This window comes from Drosophila gunungcola, unplaced genomic scaffold, assembly GCF_025200985.1.
Source record: "Drosophila gunungcola strain Sukarami unplaced genomic scaffold, Dgunungcola_SK_2 000057F, whole genome shotgun sequence".
NCBI classification, from domain to species: Eukaryota; Metazoa; Arthropoda; class Insecta; order Diptera; family Drosophilidae; genus Drosophila; species Drosophila gunungcola.
Genome location: NW_026453220.1, coordinates 141881 through 167284, shown reverse-complemented (window position 1 = coordinate 167284; position 25404 = coordinate 141881). Strand labels below are relative to the sequence as shown.

The 25404-nt window shown below is 40.6% G+C and overlaps 4 protein-coding genes across 4 annotated transcripts in view; 3 read left to right on the top strand and 1 right to left on the bottom strand.

The window, feature by feature from the left end:
- LOC128264075 (midnolin homolog) overlaps nucleotides 1–25404 on the top strand; it is a 165031-nt gene that overhangs the window by 3044 nt on the left and 136583 nt on the right. The gene's annotated exons all lie outside the window — the stretch shown is intronic.
- Nucleotides 124–18793, top strand: LOC128264079 (uncharacterized). Its single transcript, XM_052999391.1, has 8 exons — nucleotides 124–432; nucleotides 1582–1690; nucleotides 11353–11458; nucleotides 15799–15952; nucleotides 16032–16159; nucleotides 16239–16386; nucleotides 16450–16572; nucleotides 17202–18793. Exons 3-8 carry the CDS (start codon nucleotides 11381–11383, stop codon nucleotides 18650–18652), a joined length of 2082 nt encoding a protein of 693 aa, XP_052855351.1. The 5' UTR covers nucleotides 124–432; nucleotides 1582–1690; nucleotides 11353–11380; the 3' UTR covers nucleotides 18653–18793.
- Nucleotides 12121–13191, bottom strand: LOC128264094 (farnesol dehydrogenase). The gene is made up of 2 exons (XM_052999426.1): nucleotides 12491–13191; nucleotides 12121–12426 (listed from the first exon to the last, which is right to left on the bottom strand). Exons 1-2 carry the CDS (start codon nucleotides 13064–13066, stop codon nucleotides 12247–12249), a joined length of 756 nt encoding a protein of 251 aa, XP_052855386.1. The 5' UTR covers nucleotides 13067–13191; the 3' UTR covers nucleotides 12121–12246.
- Nucleotides 22149–25384, top strand: LOC128264137 (uncharacterized). Its single transcript, XM_052999490.1, has 3 exons — nucleotides 22149–22254; nucleotides 22318–22440; nucleotides 23070–25384. The coding sequence occupies exons 1-3, from the start codon at nucleotides 22149–22151 to the stop codon at nucleotides 24518–24520; spliced, it is 1680 nt and encodes a 559-aa protein (XP_052855450.1). The 3' UTR covers nucleotides 24521–25384.

The window sequence follows — 25404 nt, the reverse complement described above, 5'->3', positions numbered from 1 at the left end:
TCTCAGCCTCTCTCTTCTTCGTTGCTGCTTCTTCTGCTGCCGCTGCTTCTTCTGCCTCTGCTGCTGCGGCTGCGGCTGCGGCTGCTGTTCCCGACAGTTACATTACGAGGCCAAAGAAAGTATCGCCTGGCTGGCTCGCGTATTTCGCGTTCGACACTCGCCGAGTCCACACGTGCTGCTGCTCCCGGTCGTGATCCGTGATCGTGTGATCCGTGATCCCCAGTGTGCTCAACACACACCAAAAACCAACCAACCAAAAAAAAAAAAAATAAATAATAAAATAAATAATACGAAGAAACATCCAAGTGCCTACGAGTGTCAGTGCATATTTTTTTGTTGTTATTGCCGCTGCTGTTACCGTTACTTGCTTACAAGCAAGACACCGAGAAAGAGAAAGAACGAGAAGAGAGTAAAGAAGAACCTTCCAGTGAAGTGAGTGTTGCTTCCACCAAAAACAACGAGATGTTTTTTTTTGTATTTTTTTTTTTTTTACTGCCAATTGAATTTTAACTTGTGTGAAGAAACATCCAGGATTCGCCAATCCAGTATCTTTATATTTTCTTCTGCTTTTAGTAGATCCAATTAAATTTTGAGTTCTGTGATATCTTAAGTCTCTGGCTTCCTAGAGTCTTGATCTTTTTATTCTTTTTTCAGTTAAGTCTATGTTCCAGGATTATCCATTCCAGCAACCTGTTATTTCGTTAGCACACAGCACCACAGCACCACAGTAGATCCCACTAAATTAAGAATACCCAATCTTTGCTTTTCCAGTGTCTTGATCTATTTTTGCTGCTTTGTGTGAAGCTTGTAGAATTTTAGGCCTTGTGAAACATCCATGACTTTTCATTTACCAGCTTTGAGTTCTATGAAACATCCAGTCTCTGCCTATCCAGCATCTGCTTCTTCTGCATCTTTATACGCTTGCAGTGGAGCCGACTAACCAGCTAGACAGCAAATGCAGCCGAGCATTTCATGCTTTCTAATTTTCCCAATTAGCACAAATGCGGCTAGCTTGTTGCCTCCGCTTCTTGCGCGCACCTCTTCTACTGATTCTTCTACCGATTCTTCTTTATCTCCGCCTGCAGAGTGTCTTCTCAGCCTGGCCAGAATCGAAATCAAAATCAAAGGTGTTGCATGCACTGCATTGGCGGCTGGCTGGCACTTTCAAAAGTTTCCCCCCCCCCCCCCAACGTGTGGAACAAATAACAATCATACATAATAACAATCATAACAATCAGAGAGACCCACAAAAAGTAGCAACGTCATCTGCCGGATCATAATTCCCACACACCCAACAGGTGCACTATTTATCGACCGCCGCCCGTCCCCCGAATCACATACACCTGTCAAATGGCAACTAATCACCAATCAGTCGCCATGAGCACGGACTTCTCTTGGACTCGAAGTCGAACTTGCCGCTGATGATTCTTCTTTATTTGCGTTACGTGTTAGGCGGTCCGGTCCGGTCCGGTCCGGTTCGGTTCAGTCCGTTCTGTTCAGTTCTGTTCCGATTTCACTTCTGTCCTCTCTACTCTGTACACATTTTTATGCCACTTTTTTTTGTGCATTTTGCAAACGCAGACCAGGGATTTCGCAAAAGCACGGAAATATAAGGAATCCACGGCAGACGAGATAGATCACGTATCACACACAGCTGTGTCTTGACCTTCGGAAAGATTACTCCTTATCGGTAAGTTAGAAACCTCTATATGTTGTAATTAGGTAAATCATGATATCCTCAAATCTCTGTAATTCGCAACTTTAATTAAACCTTTTTATTAATAGCACCAACAAAACGAATTGAAAATATTAAAATAGATCTTGGCCTAAGGCAACCAAAGGGGCTATTAATTTGAAAATATTTTTTATATGATCTAATTATAAATATACAGCTAGTACATAGGTTTTTATAAGGCTATAAGCAAAGCTTCCTCTTTAGAAGCAGGAATTGTTTCAAGAGTGTTCCATAAATTTTTCAAGGACAACTTTTGGTCTTAAAGAGTTAAATAAAAATAATAATATAAGAGCTATTCAGCGAATTAAAACCGAGGAAAGGATTGAACAAGACCGTTTTAAGTCCGCAACCCACCTGACTTATCGACTTATTAATTAAACAAGCAAGATGATGGTCGATACAAGGCAGACAGACAGCACACGGGGATAAGAGTGCCGAAAACAAGTTTATTAACATACTGTTTTGACACCTTTCCCGGCCACATTCCCACCATTGAGTCGTGTGGCAATGGCAATGGCAATGGCAATGCGACAGCCTTTCGAGGGGCTCATCCTCATCCTTCTTGCAGATTAAATGTTATGACAACTTTCGTCACCGCACTTTATTCATTAGTCTGCGAACGTCTGCGGAGAACACAGAGATAAATAGAACAGATCTAGCTGGCCAATAGATTGGCCAACTGGTCGGGCCAAGAAGTGAGTGGTAGCGGTGCTAATGCATTTGATTCGTTTTGGAGCAGCGCATTAAATGCACCGTTAACTACTTCGAATTCTAATTAAGCTGGTGCGACAATCCAAAGCACGCCGATGTGGCACAATAAACTCAATTCCAGGAGGCCAGATTGGCAGCAGCAAAAGCAGCAAACCAACACGCGACTTGGCCATAAATGCAATGCCAACTTGCGGGTCTCGTTGTCGTTGTCGTTGTCGATGTCGCATTGGTATTGGCATTGGCATCGGCATCGGCATCGGTATCGGTACATTGGTATCGCTTTGGGTATCGGTATTGGGCAACGGCAACTATCTTCATGGCGGCGTCTATTTGCGCTGGACTATCTCTTTGTTTGGCCTCAAATGATTTGCTTTAGCCATTATGGGGGTGTGGGGGCGGTTACCCTATGCGGTTTTACCCTTTTTACTCACCTATGGAGGCCCCTTTGGATTCACCGTAAATTCATTCATTGCCTCGAATCCGAATTTCTGGATCATCGATGACGCATAATTTATGAGCTTCGGCCGTGATCGACCTAGCAAATTCTATTCCCAGTGCTGCCGATGTCTCTCTTTCACATCCCATTCGCGGATACATCGTAGATACAGTAGAAACAGTAGTTACAGATACAAATGCATATAAAGATACAGATACAGATACGAAGACGTGTACAATATGCAGATGCGGATACAGATAAAGCGCCGTCGACAAGCCTTTTCTTTTACAGAATGTTCATTTGTATACAGCCATCATCAAAGATACGTTGGAGACTGGCCAAGATTTGGTTATGGGAGGGGGGATGTTGGCGTCTGGTCGTCTAACTGTTCTTTGCCTTTCTACAAACATTCCAATAATGAAATGGAAACTTTTCGTGGCACATTTCGGCCTTTAGTGCAACTATGCCCCAACCACTCGGAGTCTGGTTAAGAAAAGTGAGAGTACTGATTGACCTAATGGGGGTCATCAAGCTAAGATCTCTCATACAAACACTTTGGGATGTACAGTAGAGTTGCTATTGAGATTGAGCTTACACTTGAACACTAAAGATTAAAAATGTTCTTTATTTGGTTTATTTTTCCAACAAAACAAAATATGTAAGAGTTTTACTTTGGAAGCTACAAATTAGCACTGTAAAACAGTTGTAAAAAAGCAGAAAGTTAAAGCTGGTCATTAGGTTACTAAAACTTTAGCTTAAGCACAAAATTTGATTTTGATCATATATGAACTTACTTATACTTATACTTCTGGTTATTATTTTAAATTTGATCCAAAAGTTTATTTTTTTAAAGAGCAGAATCGTCTTAAACTAAACAAGTTTGCTAAAGTATTGTTGATGTTTTGGAGTAAAAAGGTTTAAAAGCATTACTTACTAAGAGGAAATAAGATATATTGTATATAAGAGAGTATAAAGGATCTTTAAAAGTTTAGTGTGTGAGTTTAATTTAGCTATCACATTTTTCGCTAGCTTTAGATAAATTTGTATTTTAAGTAAAGCAGCCTGAGTACACGGCTTTAAAAGCCCAAAGTCTTCTTAACACCAAGAGTGCCAAATGACTCAAGGGCACATGGCATATCGAGCATCTCTTGAACACTCTGTGGGCACAAAACATGCCCAATAAAGTTGTTAAGTTCTTCTTGGCTCGACTTGGGCTGTGCATCCGATGATAAGCAGCTGGCTGGACTTGGCTTTGGCTTTGGCTTTGGCTTTGGCACTGCCTTAGAGGCCGTGGATCCCAAACAGTCGCCTCATCAGCACCTCATCTCCGTTCCCGGCCAGCATTGTTTGCACTTGACTCTGGTGGGAGTCGTACTTTTGGATGCCGAAGGTGGTGGTGTCGGTGGAGGTGGAAGCTCCGTTGGCAATTGCAGTTGTCATGTTGACAACAGACTGCCAAACAAAAGTTTCGCTGCAAATGGGTCTCCAAGCCATGATTCCCAGGCTCTGGGCCTGGCCCAAATTTGAATAGCTGCAACTGTCGGAGGACGGAATAGGAATGGTATGGTGAATGGGAATGGTGAATGGGGAATGGAGAATAGAGAATAGAGAATAGAGTCAGGGGCCGTTTGACACGTTCTCGGTCTTTGCCAGCGCCATTTGAACGTTTCCAGCTGCAGAATAGCTGTTGACAACTGCTGCAACAACTGGGAAACGATGTCATCTTTGTCTGGCTCGGCTTATGCCTCAGTGCCGCCTTCACTTCAACCCTCAGCATTCTGCATCCATGAGATTTACTGGCAAATTGTTGCCTGCTAGTTGGCTGAAATTTAATATTCTGAAGCTATTAAGTCTCGACTGAGAGCGCCCAGACTGTTCACAGCTTGTTTTAAAACTTTAAGTTCGTAATGGATCTATGCATCGCATAAAGTGGCTCCAGACTTTAATTGCTGCGCCAGTTCGTACCAGTCTAATTACACCGAATAAAATTGCATTTGGCGATTGTCCGCTGAAATGCTGCTGCTGCTGCTGGTGCTGCTGCGGCCCGAAAAAATTAAATCGCTGGCCAAAAGTGGACAAACTTGCTTAAAAAAAAAAAAAAAAAACGGTGGCTAGCTTGGAGGTGGCCTGGCTCGGGCTCTGGTTTGCAACCAGTTTAATTAAAGAAAGTGAACCATTTAAAAATGTATTTTGATTTCGGCTTTGCTTTTCCCATAGCCATTGGCCAAAGCCAAAGCCAAAGTCAAAGCCAAATCATCATTATCATTATATCGTGATTATTGCGCTTTTCACTGGAGCTAAGCTAGTGGTCGTTGGTCGAACAGAAGCTAAAAATATACCTACTCGGCGGTATACATCTCATCAAACAAGACGGAAAAAAAAAAAAAAACAAAAACGCTAAAGAAAATTTATAAACAGAAATGAAGCATGGGCAGGTGATTTACCGTTTGCCTTTTTGCACCGACCGTTATTTGATTCGAAAGTGGTCGTAGTCGGCGCCATCGGCATCGGTATTTTCAACCATCGGATCCGAAACCAACTCAAACTGCAACTCCAACTCCATTTCCATTTCCACTTCCATTTCCACATGGCATTTCCATTTCCATTTCCACAAGAAAAGTGAAAACCGAAACCGTAATCAAAGTTCGGCATTGATCGTCTTTTGATGCGACAATTTCATTTCGATTTTGATTTTGATTTCGATTTCGTTTGCTTTGGTTTGGTTTCGTTTTGATTTCGATTTTCTTTCGACTTGATTCGTTCGTTTTGTATTTGACTTAATGCATAGTTAATGAGTCAATGAATGGATCGGATTTGGTTGGTCTATATAAGGTGGGCATAGAGATGGAGATGCAGATGGAGGGCCAATCCCGCGGAGCGTGTCGAGTTAACTTCTACTTTTCCGCTCTTCCGTTTCACCGCTTCTCCCGCCGCTGCAAGTGCGGTACTGTTAATTGCAGCGCCAGAAGTGGAAGAAGTGGCAGTAGCAAGCAGCAGCGGCAGCAGCGGCAGCGGCGGCGTCATTAATTAAGCGCCACTAGAGCGTGCAACACGCGGCCGAAAGCTCCGTCGCACTTTCTTTGGCTTAGTTAGTGAGTTTGCTAGTTAGTCGGGGCTTGTCTGTCTCCAAGCAGATCCCAGCCATGGGAAAGGTGCTACTTTTCTTTGCCAGATATTGCCAAAAACAAAAAAAAAAAAAAAAAAAAATGAAACTCCCCAAAGAGTTGGGCCTTTGAAAAATACTCTATATTATTATTATTATATATTCTTTCTTATGTATATTTGGGATGTTATCCAGACAATCCTGAAAATAAATCATTTCTTTACCTTTGGTTATTTATCGATTACTTTGGCATAGTTAGAAATTTAGCTAGTTAGTCACGGGATTTAATCCGTACTGCCAAGAACATAGATACATCGGAGGCTAATACCTTATCCCATAGACTTAGGATAATATTCAAGAATTTTTAGGAGACATTGTTTTATGTATATGATATTGAGGTCAACGGAATGTATTCATTTTTAACAATGTACCAATGAAATTTCCATAAAGATTAGATCTTAGATCAGTATAAAATAAAACATTTCTTATATGTGTAGGAGGTTAAGGTAGGAGGCATTTCAAAATTACATGACATATTCTTAAAATAAATCTTACAGGAGGTTAAAGGTATACTTTTATTTCAATATCAGTAAATATAATTGTATGTATCAGGATATATTATATAGGATATATTAAAACAGGATATATTATTGCACGAGGTAGACATTAAGATTAAACATTTTTTACACATGTATATCGACGGTTAAATTAATTCAGTTTTTACTGTATCTCAAAGAAATATTCTTAAATAGAAGACCTAATAAGAATAATAGTAAATCATTGTAGCAGGGGACAGTATCTTAGGAATTATTGTTAATTCTTACCCGTTTTAATAAATATTTGTATTATTCCCGAATCAGTGAGTTAAAGAGGATCAATCTTGCCCCTAAATAGAAACGTTATTAAAATTATATCTTAGTTATTTTAATAAAACATGGTAGCATGCAACTAAAATTGTTATTTATCTAAGAAGTTTTCGAAACGGTTTAGATGCAAATATACAAAATAGATGTTATTTTTAGAGATAATGCTCTAAGGCATATACCTATTTGTGAAGATTCATTCATAAACTATTAAAAAGTACTGTGAATAGGCCCAGATACACACATTAAATCTCTTAATTGGACGCCCACCGCCGGCGCCACCGCCACATGCAAATCGGCACCTGAGTTACAGTTAGTCTAGCCGCAGTTTGGGCCTTTGGTTTTGGGCGCTGCCAACCAATTTCTTCCCCAAATCCGACCAGTTTTCACTCTTAAACTCTTCGTAGACGAAAGGCGAAAAAAAAAAGAACTCACAATAAAGAAGAGGGGAGAAATTAATTGGCTCCGAATTAAAGACAAATAAGCATATCGGCCGTCTACCGTTTACCGTTGGGCCATTTACGACGATACATAGAGTCGGTCGCGTCTTTTCATTTACAGTTCTGCGAGAGAATCTCCGCTGACCGCATTTTTGCGCTTGAATCGCAAAGGCTTGTCCATCATATGTCTGTATGTATCTTTTCGTGCATTCGAATCTCAAAACTGAATCTGAATCTGTATCTGATTCTGAGTCCGAGCTCGAACTCGAACTCGAACTCGAATTCGAATTCGAATTCGCTTTGTTTCCGATTTCATTTTCACCTGCTGAAAACAGCAGCGCACCTGGGTAAAAGTGAGCATACAAATCGGACAATGAAAAGGAGGCAAGATATGAGATTTTATTATTATTACTCTAGGCAGTGCTGTGGGCTTGACTTGACTGACTGACTGGCTGACTGGCTGACTGGCTGACTGGCTGACTGGCTGACTGACTGACTGACTGATTGATTGATTGATTGCCGGCGTCTCTTTAATTGCTGGTCGATCTGGTGAGCAGGGAAAGTGCCGCAGCAGCCAACGCACAATCGACCGGGTAAATATTTATCGCATTTATTTGGGACCGTGTGCGAAAGAATTGAACAAATTGGAAAGTTTGCAGTGAAATTTTCGGCCATTTAGCCTGAGAATTGTTTGTCTGTGCTAATCAAAACCTATCAAAAAGTAATCAGCAGGTGATTTTTCGTTTTAATTGCTGCATTTAATGACTCACTCTATCGATTACATCGTTATTACTTTTATTTTTTAAGATTTATACAATGAAGATTAACGTTGCAAGTATTAATTTGATAGTCACAAGACAACAATTCATTTTTACCAATAAATAAAAAGGTAAAAGGTAATTTTTGTTTTTACTCTCAAATACAAACGCAAAATATCAATAACAAAATTTACACGAAATCTCTTTAAATGAGTATAATTTCTTAACAAATTGTTTCTGAGTAATTATTTTAAGCTTGACCTAAAATAAATAATATAATGTTTTAATGCACAAAATACAAGTTTAGAAATGCAAAATATAGTTTAAGCTTGCTTTATATTACAGCTTAATTTTTTTTTGACGTGAAAATAGTTATCAGTATCAGCCCAAAAAAACAAAATTACAACATTTAAAAATTTGCCTAGAATTAAGAAAATATATTTTGGCACACATATGTATGATTAACCCTTTTTTTTTCAAAATATATAGTATAGGCTTTTTTTTTGTGTAATAAAACCAAAAGCTTAAGCTTTTCCTATATCAATTTTTCCCATTAAATTGAATTTATTTGAGTGTTGAATTTCCAAACACCTGCCATCTCATAGTTTTTGATGTCTCAATTAATTGGGCGAGTGGAGAATTTGTTTGACAGTGGGTCGGCCAACGGGCCGTGTCCGATTTTCGCCCCATGACTCATGATCGCCATGTCCACATCTTAGCCTCCATCTCCATCTCCACCTCTCATCTCCATCTCCCATCTCCATCTCCCATCTCCACCACCGTCGACATCGATCTCAGGCACCTCAATTTGCCATGTTGAAATGGCGCCTCCGGGGTTCCCGTGATCGAATGCATCGGACAGATGCAGACAGACATCGACGAGAGTGGAGTCTCGAGTGCAGGTTCCCCGGGTTCCGATTCAAATTCTCGGGTCCAAGTTCGCGTTCGCGATGATCAGGTCCGGCGAAATTGGCCGCCCGGCCGTTTATTAAATTTCAATTTGTTTATGGCTTCTTTTCGTGGCCGCACATTTGTGGCCATTTCACGTGGCCGGCCAATTTTCGGCCAGTCCGTTGGCCGGGGGGCGTCAGGTTAAGTGCGATCTGGCCCCGGATGCGAGCAGCGCGCTAATGACGAGCATCGACATCTTTATTACCCCGATGGGTTCGTTCGACCAGCTCAAGAAAACACAAAAAAAAACCCAAAAAAAAATAAAAAACAAAACAAAAAAATTAAATTCGCTTAATTCGGCGAGTAAAAGTTTATATACCCTTGCAGCTATTATTATTATTTGGATTTTATGCGTATATCTTTAAAACAATGCATTTTTCGATCGTTCTATGGCAGCTTAATGAAACCGTTTTCGGATTTTAATCATATTAAAAACAGTTGAACTCAAATAGTGAACAATTTCGGGGTATAATTGTATAAATTTTCAAACAACGAAGTTGTAAAACTTTTTAATTTATTTTTTCGATTGTTGCTATGGGAGCTTTATATTCTAACTGCAATTATGCTCCTGTTGTTGCTGATCAACTTATCTGCTTTATATTTTATATTGTTAAAAATGTCTCCTGTAACACCCTTTGCAAGGGTATAAAAAAACCAAAAAAAAAAAAAAAAAGGTGCATGCTTAACAATTGATATTTAACATATGAATTGGTCGGAGGACGACAACGATAATGATAAAGACGATGACGATGTGACCGCGCCCACTCTGTGTTCTTGTGCCGCCCCACAAAAAAGGGAAATTTAGAGAATTTCCGAAGGGTGTGAGATGAAAAGGATGAAAGCCCCAGAAGAAAGGAGAAAAAGGCAAAGAATTTGGGTTAAGAATTCGGTGATAATAGTGTCTGCTACTGGGCTGTATATTTAAGTCATGTGGAATTATTTCATGACACTTCCAGCTTTTTTTTAAATTTTGTGTATACAATAAATTTGATAATCAATAAATAAATTTCTAATCAATTCCTTTGATTCAAAACTATTTTAAAATAAAGTTTTAAGGATATTTAATGAAGAGCAGATGTTGCATCAATTACTTTGGCTTTCTAACATTGAACATTTTTCATTTCTATGCTATATTTTAATTCAGAAGAAAAGGAATTTATTAAATATCGCTTAAAACAAAAAGCAACTTTATTTAAGGTTTATTTTGAAGTGAGTTGAAACTTTCAATTAGAATCGACATTAAACATGCATATGATCTTAGTTAACCTTAACTATCTTTTCGAATGCCTCCAACCATCGATTAACAAGGCATTCGATTGCAATGGGATTAGGGGATCAGTCAATCTTTCAGTGCAATTGCTGCAATTTTCGTGGCTCCGTTTACTGCGGATCACGACTTTCGCTCCTTCAACCTGTGGCCGCGATTGACCGAAACGAATTCGTGTCGAATTCAAATCGAAATCGCACTTCCTCGTTCTGGTGAACTGTCGATATAAACCCTAATCCGTTGCAATTAGCAGACCTTTTAGCAATGGGATATATACTACGATATATTGCCTACGAAAAGGTAACATAATTGTGAAAATTTTCTCATTTTGTACTCAGTATATTGTTCGAATTAGATCACTTATGAGCTTGCAATTAATTGAATACATGGAATGTAATGTTGATTGGCTTGAATGGATGTAGAATAACACATGTCGGCACAGTGGAGTGAAAGCGTTTAAATTAGCTATGTTGATTGGGGAGGCCAATATCTGAATTTCTACTTTCCACTACTGTGCTACAACAATTAAATGCAATTTAAATTTTATGGATAATAGCCAGGTACTGTGCCAAACAAAACATTGTTAGATTTGTATTTTGTTTGCTTTGTTCATTGCCCACTGTTTTGGCCGATGACTCAGCAGTCAAAATGGAACGCTTTAGTCGAGTGCCACGACTATAAGATACCCGTTACTCAGCTAACCAATTTTAAAATGATGATCTCAGAAAACAATCGAGTTTTAGGTGGCGCCATCTGCCGAACTGCAGGGTCACACTAAATATTTAAAAAGTAAAGGTTTTGCTAATTACTTTGAAAATAATGGTTAGATTTGAAATATTTTTGTCGCGAAAGACATGAAAAAGTTTCCTTTTACCTGCTACTTACTTTTCAACGAAAACAATATACCCTTTTATTCTGTGAGTAAATGAATAAAGTGGTGGAGAGCGAAAAGTAGATAAGAACCCACCGATATTCTCCATTTTAATTGCCTGAGGTGAATTCTAATACACATACCATTGAGGTAGTCCCATAACATAAACCAAAAGAAAACCCGAACTAAATTCATGCTTTGTTTCGCCTTCTTACAGATCCGATCGCCACGCCCACAGCGCCATCATGTGGAGCCCACAGAAAGGCCCTACACGGCTGTGGGACCTTAGGTTTAGTAGCTGTATATTTATCTTACACTTAATGGTAAGTAGACACAACCATACTCTTAAGTCATACAAAAATATAAGTGCAACTTTATCTTATCAACTGCAATTCCACATTAATTGTAAACAAATGTTTCGATTTAAAAAAACAAACCTTGTGAACTTGCCAAAGTGGTTAGTGAAATTGCATGGTCATGATTCAGTGATTTGTTATGAAACTCAAGAGGTTTTCTTGCTGTACTTTTATTAAAAGCTCTCACAATAAGAAAAGAAATGGATATTTTCTAGAATTGTATAATAAATTGATATCTAGAACGTTTAAATTATAATGAAACAGAACAAAAACATTTTCCTTGGATGTATCTCAAAATTCTTATAAAAATATTTATAGTTTAGCAACAATTCAATGAATTATGAGATGGATTATTTCTAGGAATTTAAAGTGATTTCTTTATTGTACTTTTGTTCAATACTATACCAAAACTGAGAGAAAAGTTTGAAAACATATATTTTTGATGTAATATAAGAAATTATATAAAATATATTTTTAATATATAAATATATATTTGAATAATTTCTTTGAAAATATCTCCAAATTCTTGTAAATACGTTATTGTTTAGAAAGAAATCTAATTAATTAAGAGGCAGATATAAACAGACAGTATATAAATAATTTGTTTGATTATCAGAATTTACTAGATCATAACCCAATAGTACCCCCACTTGAAAGATTTGTTTTTTGTAGACACTCATCAAATACGTATTAATATCATTATTGGGTAGAAAAAGGTGGCGTTAAAACTACGAATACAGTCAGAAACTGGGCATCTAGATGGTCTCGCCGATGGGCTTGATGATCAGCTCGTGGATCTGGACATTTGGTGGGGTTTGGATGCAGTAGCTGACGGCATCGGCCACATCCTCGGAACGCAGCATGGGCAGGTCGGGGAAATGGATGAGGGCCTCCTTGTCGACGATCTCGGTGTCCACGGCGCCGGGACTGATGCTCTGCAAATGGGAATGGCAATGGTAATGGGAATTGTTAATGTGTCATCCAAAAGTGTCCACTTACCGTGATCTTGGTCCTTGTCTTGCTGTTCTGGAACTCCTGGCGCAGGACCTCGGTGAGAGCGGTGATGGCATGCTTGGATGGTGAATACATGCCCATGGTAAAGCCGGGAATGTTGGGCACCCGATGTCCGGCCACACTGTTCACGATCAGCACATGGCCGTCGTCGACATTGCGCTTTTGCAGCGACTTGAAGGCCTCACGGGTGCACCACGAAACCCCCAGGACATTGGTGTCCAAAATGGCACGCAGATCCGCCGCATTGCCCTCCTTGGTGATGCCCACGCCGGCACGGACAATGCCCGCGTTATTGACCAGGACATCGGCCCCGCCCAGGGTGGCATCGATCCAGGCGAAGGTGTCGATCACCTCCTGCTCCTGGCTCACATCGCACTTGCGGCCGTGGAAGCGACCGGCCTGATCAGCCGGCAGTGATGCCTTCAGCTGGCTGAGCCGTTCCTCGCGACGAGCCAGACCCACCACGACCAGTCCCTTGGCCACCAAATCCTTGCAGCAGGCAGCTCCGATTCCCGAGCTGGCTCCCGTGACGACGGCAACGCGATTCAGCCAACGATCCATTGTTGTGGTTTTTTTTATGATTTTGATTTTGCTTTTAGTTTTCCACCTTGAATAATGGCTAATAAAAAAAAATGGGACGGCTGGTGTGCGATGGCGACCTGATCTACAACTGCTCTTTTTCTGTCGACCCACTTGCATTTATACATACGTCGCCCAATCAATATACCGACCAGTTCCGACCGATTTAGATTCGGATTCGGATTCCGATTCGGATTCCGATCGCGAACACTCTATTTCAACACACGACTCGGCCGATGAGAAACAACGTTCCCGGCAGCCGGCATTTTGGAGTGCATAGTAGTAGCGTAACCGTGACTCGGCACAAAGCTTTCCCATTTGATCAATTCACTCCAGAATATTATTATACGTACACTGGTAAAAAAAAAAAAACAGAGTTAACCCTACTGCTTTATACTTAAAAACAATTGTTTGTTTTGATTTTCATCCATTGCAGTTTTAAGCTATTTTATTTTAAATATGAAAATATAAAAATGTTTGTCTGAATAGATTTTCAGTATCGATTTAAATGTATAAAAATGTAATTTTAAAGTGAAACCACATTTAACTTAAAAAAAATTTTTCACATTAATCTATATACTTTATATTTTAATAATGCTATTTAATATGCAGTTTATAAACTTTATATTATTACGTTATTAAATATGAAATTTACAACTTTTCATTCAATAGCCAGATATTTATGTTAACCATTCAATTTTTTTTTATCAGTGTAGTGTCGCAGCTGCGATAAACATCTTCATGGCAATGGGAATGGGCATGAGTGGGAATTCATTGTGGGTCAGCACATTTGTTTGGGGGCTTCTAAACATTCACCAAGTAAAAGATTGTGATGCGGACAGGCAAATTGCCTCATATTATAATAAGTAAATACTTCTATTTTTAGTTGTTTAAATTGATATTAAACGCTATACTTGACATGTTTGTTTTGCCGATTAGATAGAAATTATTGCAAGTAAATAAACCAGTTTTTAGACCAAAGGGTTGTGTTCATTATACACCAAACAAAAAAATTCCAATGTGATCACATCACATTAAAACGAAACTAACAGCTAGGTATAGATAATATTCGTATTGACTTAGTTTCAGTGTGAGTTTACCAATTAAAGAAATGTGTATATATAGTTTATAATTATAATATTGTTTACTATAAATATGGTTTGAAGATTAGATATCGACGAAAAATCTCATCGACATAAATCAAAAAATGCATATAAAGAGAATCATTTGTATGTCCCAATATAACGTATACGTAGTGTGGTCGGACTTGCATGTATATTTAGTGAAAAATTAAGAAGTTTTCGCCTATTGACTCAGCAATTATCGCTCACACGTTGTTTTGCAATATATAATGAACTTTTTGTTATATATAAGTTATATTTTGTATAATTATTTATTATTCCAAGAAAAAGATGATGAAAATCGTTTAAATAATTTGTAATTAGCAAATACTATTAGATGTTTTACATGCACATGCTTGATCAAGATGTAAAACAATTACATTTTATCTGCATAAACTAATTTATTCAGTAATCTAACTGGAAGATCTGGCTTCGATCCATTCGCTTCTTGATTTCCATTCTCGTCTGTTGCGACGACGCCAGACAATGTGGCACCAACAGGCCCGATCGGATACTGGATACTATATATACACTATGCTATATCCACTTGGGCAGGTGGCTCGTCCAGTTGGGCAACTTTTACTGCGGGGGTTGCGGGTCGGCATGGGGAAAATGCAAATTCCTTTTTTTTTTTGGGGGGGGGGAGGGGTCAGGAAACCCAATCAGACTCCCCTCAATTTGAACAGAACCAAACCGAACCGAACCGAACCGAACCGAAGCTTGATCTATGCGGCATGTGGCAAGGCAGTTTGGGGCAGGTATCGGTATGCAAATATGCAAATGTCAGGTGCAACTACCGCCCCAACTCGCAACTTGGCCTCCCGATCCGAATGCCTCCCTTTGGAGCAGATACCAGTTGCTCGCAAGCAAACGGATGCAGGCCAAGTGGAATTCGCTTTCCCATTTCGATTGGCCTTCATTGGCCATCGGATTGGGGGACCGAAGACCGGGGATCCCGAGGACCATAGACCCCGAAGACTGGAGACTGAAGACTGAAGACCACGAAGACTGGAGAGACTGGATTGCCGTTTCGTTTTTATTGGTAACACGTTTGTCAGGTGCCAGGTGCCAGGTGCAAGGTGCCAGGTGCCAGTGGAACCGTTAGGAGCCCACCCACAAGGCTGGCCATTGAATTTCAGGATGGGTCTGGTATGGTAGAGATCGAGATTGAGATCGAGACCGAGCTGTAACCGAAATCGATAATACTATTGCTTATGAAACCCCTTAGTACAATCATCAAAGCCACAAATGAAATCTTCCAATAGTTGTATTACAATTTTTTGATTTTAAGCCGTGGGTATTTTTTTGTATATACTTACATTTTTTTTTTGGTAATTATAAGTGAAGCTATCTCTCAGTCAATCGTCCGCTTAGAATTCAAGTAAATTCAAGTTGCGACTTTATGCGAAAACACACAAAAAGAGCGACGAAGCTTATACGTACATGCATGTTTCAACAGGTAGGCAATCTAGATCATTAGCGTTGAAATTAGGAAATATATATTTGAAATTATATTTTTTGGATAGTTATTCATAGTTATTCAATTTACTGGCATTACCTAACTGCCCAACTCTTAACCTATTCCAATTGCAGTTTAGTTTAGTCATAGCTGGTAATGAACTGTGGCCCATGGAGCGGCCAGACGGAATGCCGAATATCGTTTCGCTGGAGGTGATGTGCGGCAAGGATCACATGGATGTCCACCTCACCTTTTCGCATCCCTTCGAGGGCATTGTCAGCTCCAAAGGTGGGCCATCTTTCTTAGCGTATATTTGTTAGGTAAATCCAGTTGTAATTAATGTGTTCTTTTTTTTTTATCACTTAAGGACAACACAGCGATCCGCGCTGCGTTTACGTACCGCCCTCGACGGGCAAGACGTTCTTCTCCTTCCGCATCTCGTACTCCCGATGCGGCACCAAGCCGGATCTCAACGGACAGTTCTACGAGAATACGGTGAGTGGCTGGCTACCTCTATGGCCTCACTATGCACCATGGGAAGAATGTGTGTCATTCAATCCGATGTCTTTAATAGGTGGTGGTGCAGTATGACAAGGATCTGCTGGAAGTTTGGGACGAGGCGAAACGACTGCGCTGCGAGTGGTTTAATGACTACGAGAAGACCGCCTCCAAGCCGCCGATGGTGATTGCCGATCTCGATGTTATCCAGCTCGATTTTCGAGGTAATTGCTCTTAAAATTAACAGAGATTTGAGGAGATGTTAATCGTTTGTTGTTATCTCACAGGTGACAACGTTGACTGTTGGATGGAGATTCAGCATGGCAAGGGTCCTTGGGCGCCACCGGTAAGTGGTATTGTACCACTTGGATCCACCTTGACCCTTGTGGTGGCCATCAACGATTATAGAGGTGAGTTTGGGTGTCTTTTGAGATCTCTGTAGAGCTCTCTACATCTCTTTAGATCTTCTTTGATCTTCTTAGATTTTCTTGGACCTCCTTGGAACTTCTGAGATCTTTATGGATCTTCATAGATTTACTTAGATCTTATTAAAACCTTTTTAGATCTCCTGAGATCTTCTTAGATCTCTTTAAATCTCCTTAGATGTCCTTAGATTTCCTTAGATCTCTTTAGATCGTTTTAGATCTTTTTAGATATTTTAATGTCTCCATAGATGTCCTTAGATCTTCTTAAATCTCTTTAGATCTCCTTAGGTCTTCTTAGATCTCCTTAGATCTTCTTAGATTGCCTTAGATCTACTTTGGATCTTTTTTGGATCTCCTTAGATTTTCTTAGATCTTCTTGGATCTCCTTGATTCTCCTTAGATTTCCTTAGATCTTCTTAGATCGCCTTAGATCTTTTTAAATATCTTTAGATATTTTCCATCAGTGTGAGTGAACTACGTAGCCCCAGATGTCGATGAATATGTTTGAAACGCTGTTCATCCTGTGCGTTTATCGGCAGAGCGTTGGCAGAGCGTTCCTATACCCACAAGATAGACCATATCAATATCTAATCACTCCCCAATTGCTCTTCCAGGCGAGTTCGACATGCGTGTAAAGTCCTGCGTGGCCTCCGATGGATCTGGCCATGTGATCAACCTGTCGGATGAATTTGGCTGCGTGCTGCGACCCAAGATGATCTCACGCTTCCTGAAGGCCCGTGCTCCCGACGAGAGGGCCACCGTGATCACCTACGCCTTCTTCCACGCCTTCAAGTTTCCCGACGCGCTGAGTGTGCACATCAAGTGCAAGGTGGAGATCTGTCGCCATGGCTGCCTCGATCACTGCCAGAATACGGGCGTGGGCGGAGTAGGAGGTGGTGGTGGAGGCGCATCCGGAGAGTCGCTGGGACTGGGCCTCGGACTTGGTCTGACCAATGCCAACGAGCGCAAGGATGTGCACATGTCGGATGCGATGGGTAGCAGCAGCAACGATCTGCTCAGAGATCTGGCCCTGCCACCAGGCGGTGGACAGCATGGCATGGGCATGGGTATGGGCATGGGTCCGGATCACGACATCTTCTACGAGGACATCATCCACGATCACAAGCAGACGCTCAACGGTGGCGGCGGCGGCGGCGGAGGATCTTCAAATGGCGGTGACTATGGCCACGAGAAGAGCGTGCACCTCAAGCCGCGGCCAGTGCACGAAGAGCAGGAGGAGGCCGATCTCTCCGATCTGTTTGGCGACGAGGACCTGGCCGATTTGGACATGGAGGGCGGCGAGGGCGAGCGGTACTTGGGCCTGAAGAAGAGTGGCAAATTCCCACATGGTCCGCGGCAATTGGAGGCCCAAAAGCGCATGGGTGTGCCGATGGCGGGTCCCCGCTCCCTGGAGCCCCGGACGGACCAGGATGAGGATGTGCCGCGACCCGTGTACAGGCCACAGGCGGAGGCTTTGAAGAAGCCACGCGAAGATCACATCGATTTCGACAAGGAAGAGGAGACGGAGAAGGATCACGAAAAGGCTGAGGAGCAGGGGAAAAAGGAAGAGGAGAAGCAGGTTGGAAAAGGAGATGAAGAAGGTAGCACCTCGAAGAGCCGTCGCCGTAGATCCCTGGTCATATCCGATCGCAAGGTACGCAGTGCCGACGTGGGCGTCAGCGGTCTATACGATGTCATATCCGAGGCCGATCTGGCCTTCTCGCCGGACTCCAAGCAGGAGGCGGTCACCGTCTTCCAGGGCAAGATCAGCGAGGAGGTGGTCTATGGCATTTGCATGCCGGTGCCCGGCTTCAGCATCCTCTTCATCGTTGTTATCTCGGCGACAATTGTGTCCGCCCTGGTGGCCGGCTCCCTGCTCTATCGCTATCAGCTGCAAAAGGAGGCGCTGGACAAGCAGACGCCGATGCCGGTGACCGGGACATTGGCCTCCTGGATGACCCTGCGACTCTTTCGCCTGCGACACATGCAACAGCAGCAGCAGCAGCAACAGCAGCAACAGCAGCAAGTGAGGCAGCCGACTTCAGGACACGAAACGGTTCAGTGATCAGTAATCAGCGATCAGTAATTATGATCAAAATCAAGCAGCGAAATCGGAATCGACATCGAAATGGACATCGAAATCAAAATCGAAATGGAAATCAAAATCAAATCACGTTGCCCACGTCTATATGCCTTCCATTATTATTTATTTATTACGATTATTATTATTTTTTTTTTTTTTGTAATCGGGTTGTTTGTTCAGGATCCAGACAAAGAGATATGGCGCAGATATCAGATATCAGAGATCAGAGATCGGGCAACAATGCAATACTCGAACTGCTCGATTCGGTGCTGAACGTTCTACAATTTTTTTTTTGTGTTTTGTTTTTTGGGTGCATTTAGTCGTAAAATTGCATAGAGAAAATAATAGAAAAGGTAAAAGGAAAAGGAAAAGTAAAAGTAAAAGTAAAAGTAATCAAAGAGAGAGATACACAAATACAATGAAGACTCCGGACAGGTGCTCCAGATTTAAGGAGTTTGGATGTCATATCGCATCCGCTAGGCGTAAGGGAACTTATTTATTTATATTTATATTTATATATATCTATTAACTATACGTACGAGATTTAGCTGTAAGCCGAGCGGTATGGAAATTTTAAATGTAATGTTTTTTCGGCACTTGTTTTGTTTTTTTTTTCTGTGTTCTTTTCGGCATCCAAAACTTATTTAGGGACAAATTTAGTTAAATTCTATAGCTTATTGAATCGTTTAGAAAATTGTCATACTCACACATCCAAACACAGACTTACTCACGCACACATTAAAACTGACAACCATTTTCCATTAAAAAAATCAAGAAAAGAAAATGCAATTTCTTGCATGCATATTACAATTTAAGTGCAAATTTTGTAACTGAAAAATTGACAATTGAATAAAATCTAGTTAAGTTGAAAATATTAAAGCCTCCTTGTTCTTATTTATTGTGTTCAGCATTACCTGCAGGAACCCGATTTGAAAGCTGTTTTGCCTAAAACTTTACATTTTAATTGAAAAACTACATATCATAGCCCTTATTAAACTTATTTTAAGCAACCAACTTTTCAAAGACATAAAAAAACTGTTGCCACATCGAAATCGGATCTCTGTAAGAAAAGTTATGGACTTAAGATTGTAGGTTTTTGGTACTTTTCCTTCAAAGCCATTTTTCAAAAATTTAGAGAGAGGTTACCTCATAAAAATGACGAAAATTCGAAACGAAACTACAAACCAAGATTTAAATGTAGATTTTTAGAGGCTTTAGCCACAAGAAATAATGGATATGCCACATCGAAATCGGATCTCTGTAAGAAAAGTTATGGACTTAAGATTGCAGGCTTTTGGCACCTTTTTTTCCAAAGCCATTTTTCAAAAATTTAGAAAGGGGACGAAAATTCGATACAAAACTACAAACCAAGATTTAAATGTAGATTTTTAGAGGCTTTAGCCACAAGATTTTAGAGATATGCCACATCGAAATCGGATCTCTGTAAGAAAAGTTATGGACTTAAGATTGCAGGTTTTTGGTACCTTTTCTGCAAAGCCATTTTTCATAAATTTAGAAATACATCATAAAAATGGCGAAAATTCAAAGCGAAACTACAAACCAAGATTTAAATGCAGATTTTTAGAGGATTTAGCCACAAGATTTTAGAGATATGCCACATCGAAATCGGATCTCTGTAAAAAAAGTTATGGACTTAAGATTGTAGGTTTTTGGTACCTTTTCTGCAAAGCCATTTTTCAAACATTTAGAAAGGGGTTACATCATAAAAATTACGAAAATTCGAAACGAACCTACAAACAAAGATTTAAATGCAGATTTTCAGAGGCTTTAGCCACAAGATAAAATCGATATGCCACATCGAAATTGGATAATTGTAAGAAAAGTTATGGACTTAAGATTGTAGGTTTTTGGTACCTTTTCTGCAAAGCCATTTTTCAAAAATTTAGAAAGGGGTTACATCATAAAAATTACGAAAATTCGAAACGAAACTACAAACCAAGATTTAAATGCAGATTTTTAGAGGCTTTAGCCACAAGATTTTAGAGATATGCCACATCGAAATCGGATAATTGTAAGAAAAGTTATGGACTTAAGATTGTAGGTTTTTGGTACCTTTTCTGCAAAGCCATTTTTCAAAAATTTAGAAAGGGGTTACATCATAAAAATTACGAAAATTCGAATCGAAACTAAAAACCAAGATTTAAATGCAGATTTTTAGAGGCTTTAGCCACAAGATATAAATGATATGCCACATCGAAATCGGATCTCTGTAAGAAAAGTTATGGACTTAAGATTGTAGGTTTTTGGTACCTTTTCTGCAAAGCCATTTTTCAAAAATTTAGAAAGGGGTTACATCATAAAAATGACGAAAATTCGAATCTTAACTAAAAACCAAGATTTAAATGCAGATTTTTAGAGGCTTTAGCCACAAGATATTAATGATATGCCACATCGAAATCGGATCTCTGTAAGAAAAGTTACGGACTTAAGATTGTAGGTTTTCTGCAAAGCCATTTTTCAAAAATTTAGAAAGGGGTTACATCATAAAAATGACGAAAATTCGAAAAGAAACTACAAACCAAGATTTAAATGCAGATTGTTAGGGGCTTTAGTCACAAGATATAAATGATATGCCACATCGAAATCAGATAATTGTAAGAAAAGTTATGAACTTAAGATTGCAGGTTTTTGGTACCTTTCTACAAAGCCATTTTTCATAAATTTAGAAATACATCATAAAAATGACGAAAATTCGAAACGAAACTACAAACCAAGATTTAAATGCAGATTTTTAGAGGCTTAAGCCACAAGATATAAATGATATGCCACATCGAAATCGGATCTCTGTAAGAAAAGTTACGGACTTAAGATTGTAGGTTTTCTGCAAAGCCATTTTTCAAAAATTTAGAAAGGGGTTACATCATAAAAATGACGAAAATTCGAAAAGAAACTACAAACCAAGATTTAAATGCAGATTGTTAGGGGCTTTAGTCACAAGATATAAATGATATGCCACATCGAAATCAGATAATTGTAAGAAAAGTTATGAACTTAAGATTGCAGGTTTTTGGTACCTTTCTACAAAGCCATTTTTCATAAATTTAGAAATACATCATAAAAATGACGAAAATTCGAAACGAAACTACAAACCAAGATTTAAATGCAGATTTTTAGAGGCTTAAGCCACAAGATATAAATGATATGCCACATCGAAATCGAATCTCTGTAAGAAAAGTTATGAACTTAAGATTGCAGGTTTTTGGCATCTTTTTTTCCAAAGCCATTTTTCAAAAATTTAGAAAGGAGTTACATCATAAAAATGACGAAAATTCGAAACGAACCTACAAACCAAGATTTAAATGCAGATTTTTAGAGGCCTTTGTCACAAGAATTTAGAGATATGCCACATCGATATCGGATCTCTGTAAGAAAAGTTATGAACTTAAGATTGTAGGTTTTTGGTACCTTATCTGCAAAGCCATTTTTCAAAAATTTAGAAAGGGGATACATCATAAAAATGGCGAAACGACTGCGCTGCGAGTGGTTTAATGACTACGAGAAGACCGCCTCCAAGCCGCCGATGGTGATTGCCGATCTCGATGTTATCCAGCTCGATTTTCGAGGTAATTGCTCTTAAAATTAACAGAGATTTGAGGAGATGTTAATCGTTTGTTGTTATCTCACAGGTGACAACGTTGACTGTTGGATGGAGATTCAGCATGGCAAGGGTCCTTGGGCGCCACCGGTAAGTGGTATTGTACCACTTGGATCCACCTTGACCCTTGTGGTGGCCATCAACGATTATAGAGGTGAGTTTGGGTGTCTTTTGAGATCTCTGTAGAGCTCTCTACATCTCTTTAGATCTTCTTTGATCTTCTTAGATTTTCTTGGACCTCCTTGGAACTTCTGAGATCTTTATGGATCTTCATAGATTTACTTAGATCTTATTAAAACCTTTTTAGATCTCCTGAGATCTTCTTAGATCTCTTTAAATCTCCTTAGATGTCCTTAGATTTCCTTAGATCTCTTTAGATCGTTTTAGATCTTTTTAGATATTTTAATGTCTCCATAGATGTCCTTAGATCTTCTTAAATCTCTTTAGATCTCCTTAGGTCTTCTTAGATCTCCTTAGATCTTCTTAGATTGCCTTAGATCTACTTTGGATCTTTTTTGGATCTCCTTAGATTTTCTTAGATCTTCTTGGATCTCCTTGATTCTCCTTAGATTTCCTTAGATCTTCTTAGATCGCCTTAGATCTTTTTAAATATCTTTAGATATTTTCCATCAGTGTGAGTGAACTACGTAGCCCCAGATGTCGATGAATATGTTTGAAACGCTGTTCATCCTGTGCGTTTATCGGCAGAGCGTTGGCAGAGCGTTCCTATACCCACAAGATAGACCATATCAATATCTAATCACTCCCCAATTGCTCTTCCAGGCGAGTTCGACATGCGTGTAAAGTCCTGCGTGGCCTCCGATGGATCTGGCCATGTGATCAACCTGTCGGATGAATTTGGCTGCGTGCTGCGACCCAAGATGATCTCACGCTTCCTGAAGGCCCGTGCTCCCGACGAGAGGGCCACCGTGATCACCTACGCCTTCTTCCACGCCTTCAAGTTTCCCGACGCGCTGAGTGTGCACATCAAGTGCAAGGTGGAGATCTGTCGCCATGGCTGCCTCGATCACTGCCAGAATACGGGCGTGGGCGGAGTAGGAGGTGGTGGTGGAGGCGCATCCGGAGAGTCGCTGGGACTGGGCCTCGGACTTGGTCTGACCAATGCCAACGAGCGCAAGGATGTGCACATGTCGGATGCGATGGGTAGCAGCAGCAACGATCTGCTCAGAGATCTGGCCCTGCCACCAGGCGGTGGACAGCATGGCATGGGCATGGGTATGGGCATGGGTCCGGATCACGACATCTTCTACGAGGACATCATCCACGATCACAAGCAGACGCTCAACGGTGGCGGCGGCGGCGGCGGAGGATCTTCAAATGGCGGTGACTATGGCCACGAGAAGAGCGTGCACCTCAAGCCGCGGCCAGTGCACGAAGAGCAGGAGGAGGCCGATCTCTCCGATCTGTTTGGCGACGAGGACCTGGCCGATTTGGACATGGAGGGCGGCGAGGGCGAGCGGTACTTGGGCCTGAAGAAGAGTGGCAAATTCCCACATGGTCCGCGGCAATTGGAGGCCCAAAAGCGCATGGGTGTGCCGATGGCGGGTCCCCGCTCCCTGGAGCCCCGGACGGACCAGGATGAGGATGTGCCGCGACCCGTGTACAGGCCACAGGCGGAGGCTTTGAAGAAGCCACGCGAAGATCACATCGATTTCGACAAGGAAGAGGAGACGGAGAAGGATCACGAAAAGGCTGAGGAGCAGGGGAAAAAGGAAGAGGAGAAGCAGGTTGGAAAAGGAGATGAAGAAGGTAGCACCTCGAAGAGCCGTCGCCGTAGATCCCTGGTCATATCCGATCGCAAGGTACGCAGTGCCGACGTGGGCGTCAGCGGTCTATACGATGTCATATCCGAGGCCGATCTGGCCTTCTCGCCGGACTCCAAGCAGGAGGCGGTCACCGTCTTCCAGGGCAAGATCAGCGAGGAGGTGGTCTATGGCATTTGCATGCCGGTGCCCGGCTTCAGCATCCTCTTCATCGTTGTTATCTCGGCGACAATTGTGTCCGCCCTGGTGGCCGGCTCCCTGCTCTATCGCTATCAGCTGCAAAAGGAGGCGCTGGACAAGCAGACGCCGATGCCGGTGACCGGGACATTGGCCTCCTGGATGACCCTGCGACTCTTTCGCCTGCGACACATGCAACAGCAGCAGCAGCAGCAACAGCAGCAACAGCAGCAAGTGAGGCAGCCGACTTCAGGACACGAAACGGTTCAGTGATCAGTAATCAGCGATCAGTAATTATGATCAAAATCAAGCAGCGAAATCGGAATCGACATCGAAATGGACATCGAAATCAAAATCGAAATGGAAATCAAAATCAAATCACGTTGCCCACGTCTATATGCCTTCCATTATTATTTATTTATTACGATTATTATTATTTTTTTTTTTTTTTGTAATCGGGTTGTTTGTTCAGGATCCAGACAAAGAGATATGGCGCAGATATCAGATATCAGAGATCAGAGATCGGGCAACAATGCAATACTCGAACTGCTCGATTCGGTGCTGAACGTTCTACAATTTTTTTTTTGTGTTTTGTTTTTTGGGTGCATTTAGTCGTAAAATTGCATAGAGAAAATAATAGAAAAGGTAAAAGGAAAAGGAAAAGTAAAAGTAAAAGTAAAAGTAATCAAAGAGAGAGATACACAAATACAATGAAGACTCCGGACAGGTGCTCCAGATTTAAGGAGTTTGGATGTCATATCGCATCCGCTAGGCGTAAGGGAACTTATTTATTTATATTTATATTTATATATATCTATTAACTATACGTACGAGATTTAGCTGTAAGCCGAGCGGTATGGAAATTTTAAATGTAATGTTTTTTTCGGCACTTGTTTTGTTTTTTTTTTCTGTGTTCTTTTCGGCATCCAAAACTTATTTAGGGACAAATTTAGTTAAATTCTATAGCTTATTGAATCGTTTAGAAAATTGTCATACTCACACATCCAAACACAGACTTACTCACGCACACATTAAAACTGACAACCATTTTCCATTAAAAAAATCAAGAAAAGAAAATGCAATTTCTTGCATGCATATTACAATTTAAGTGCAAATTTTGTAACTGAAAAATTGACAATTGAATAAAATCTAGTTAA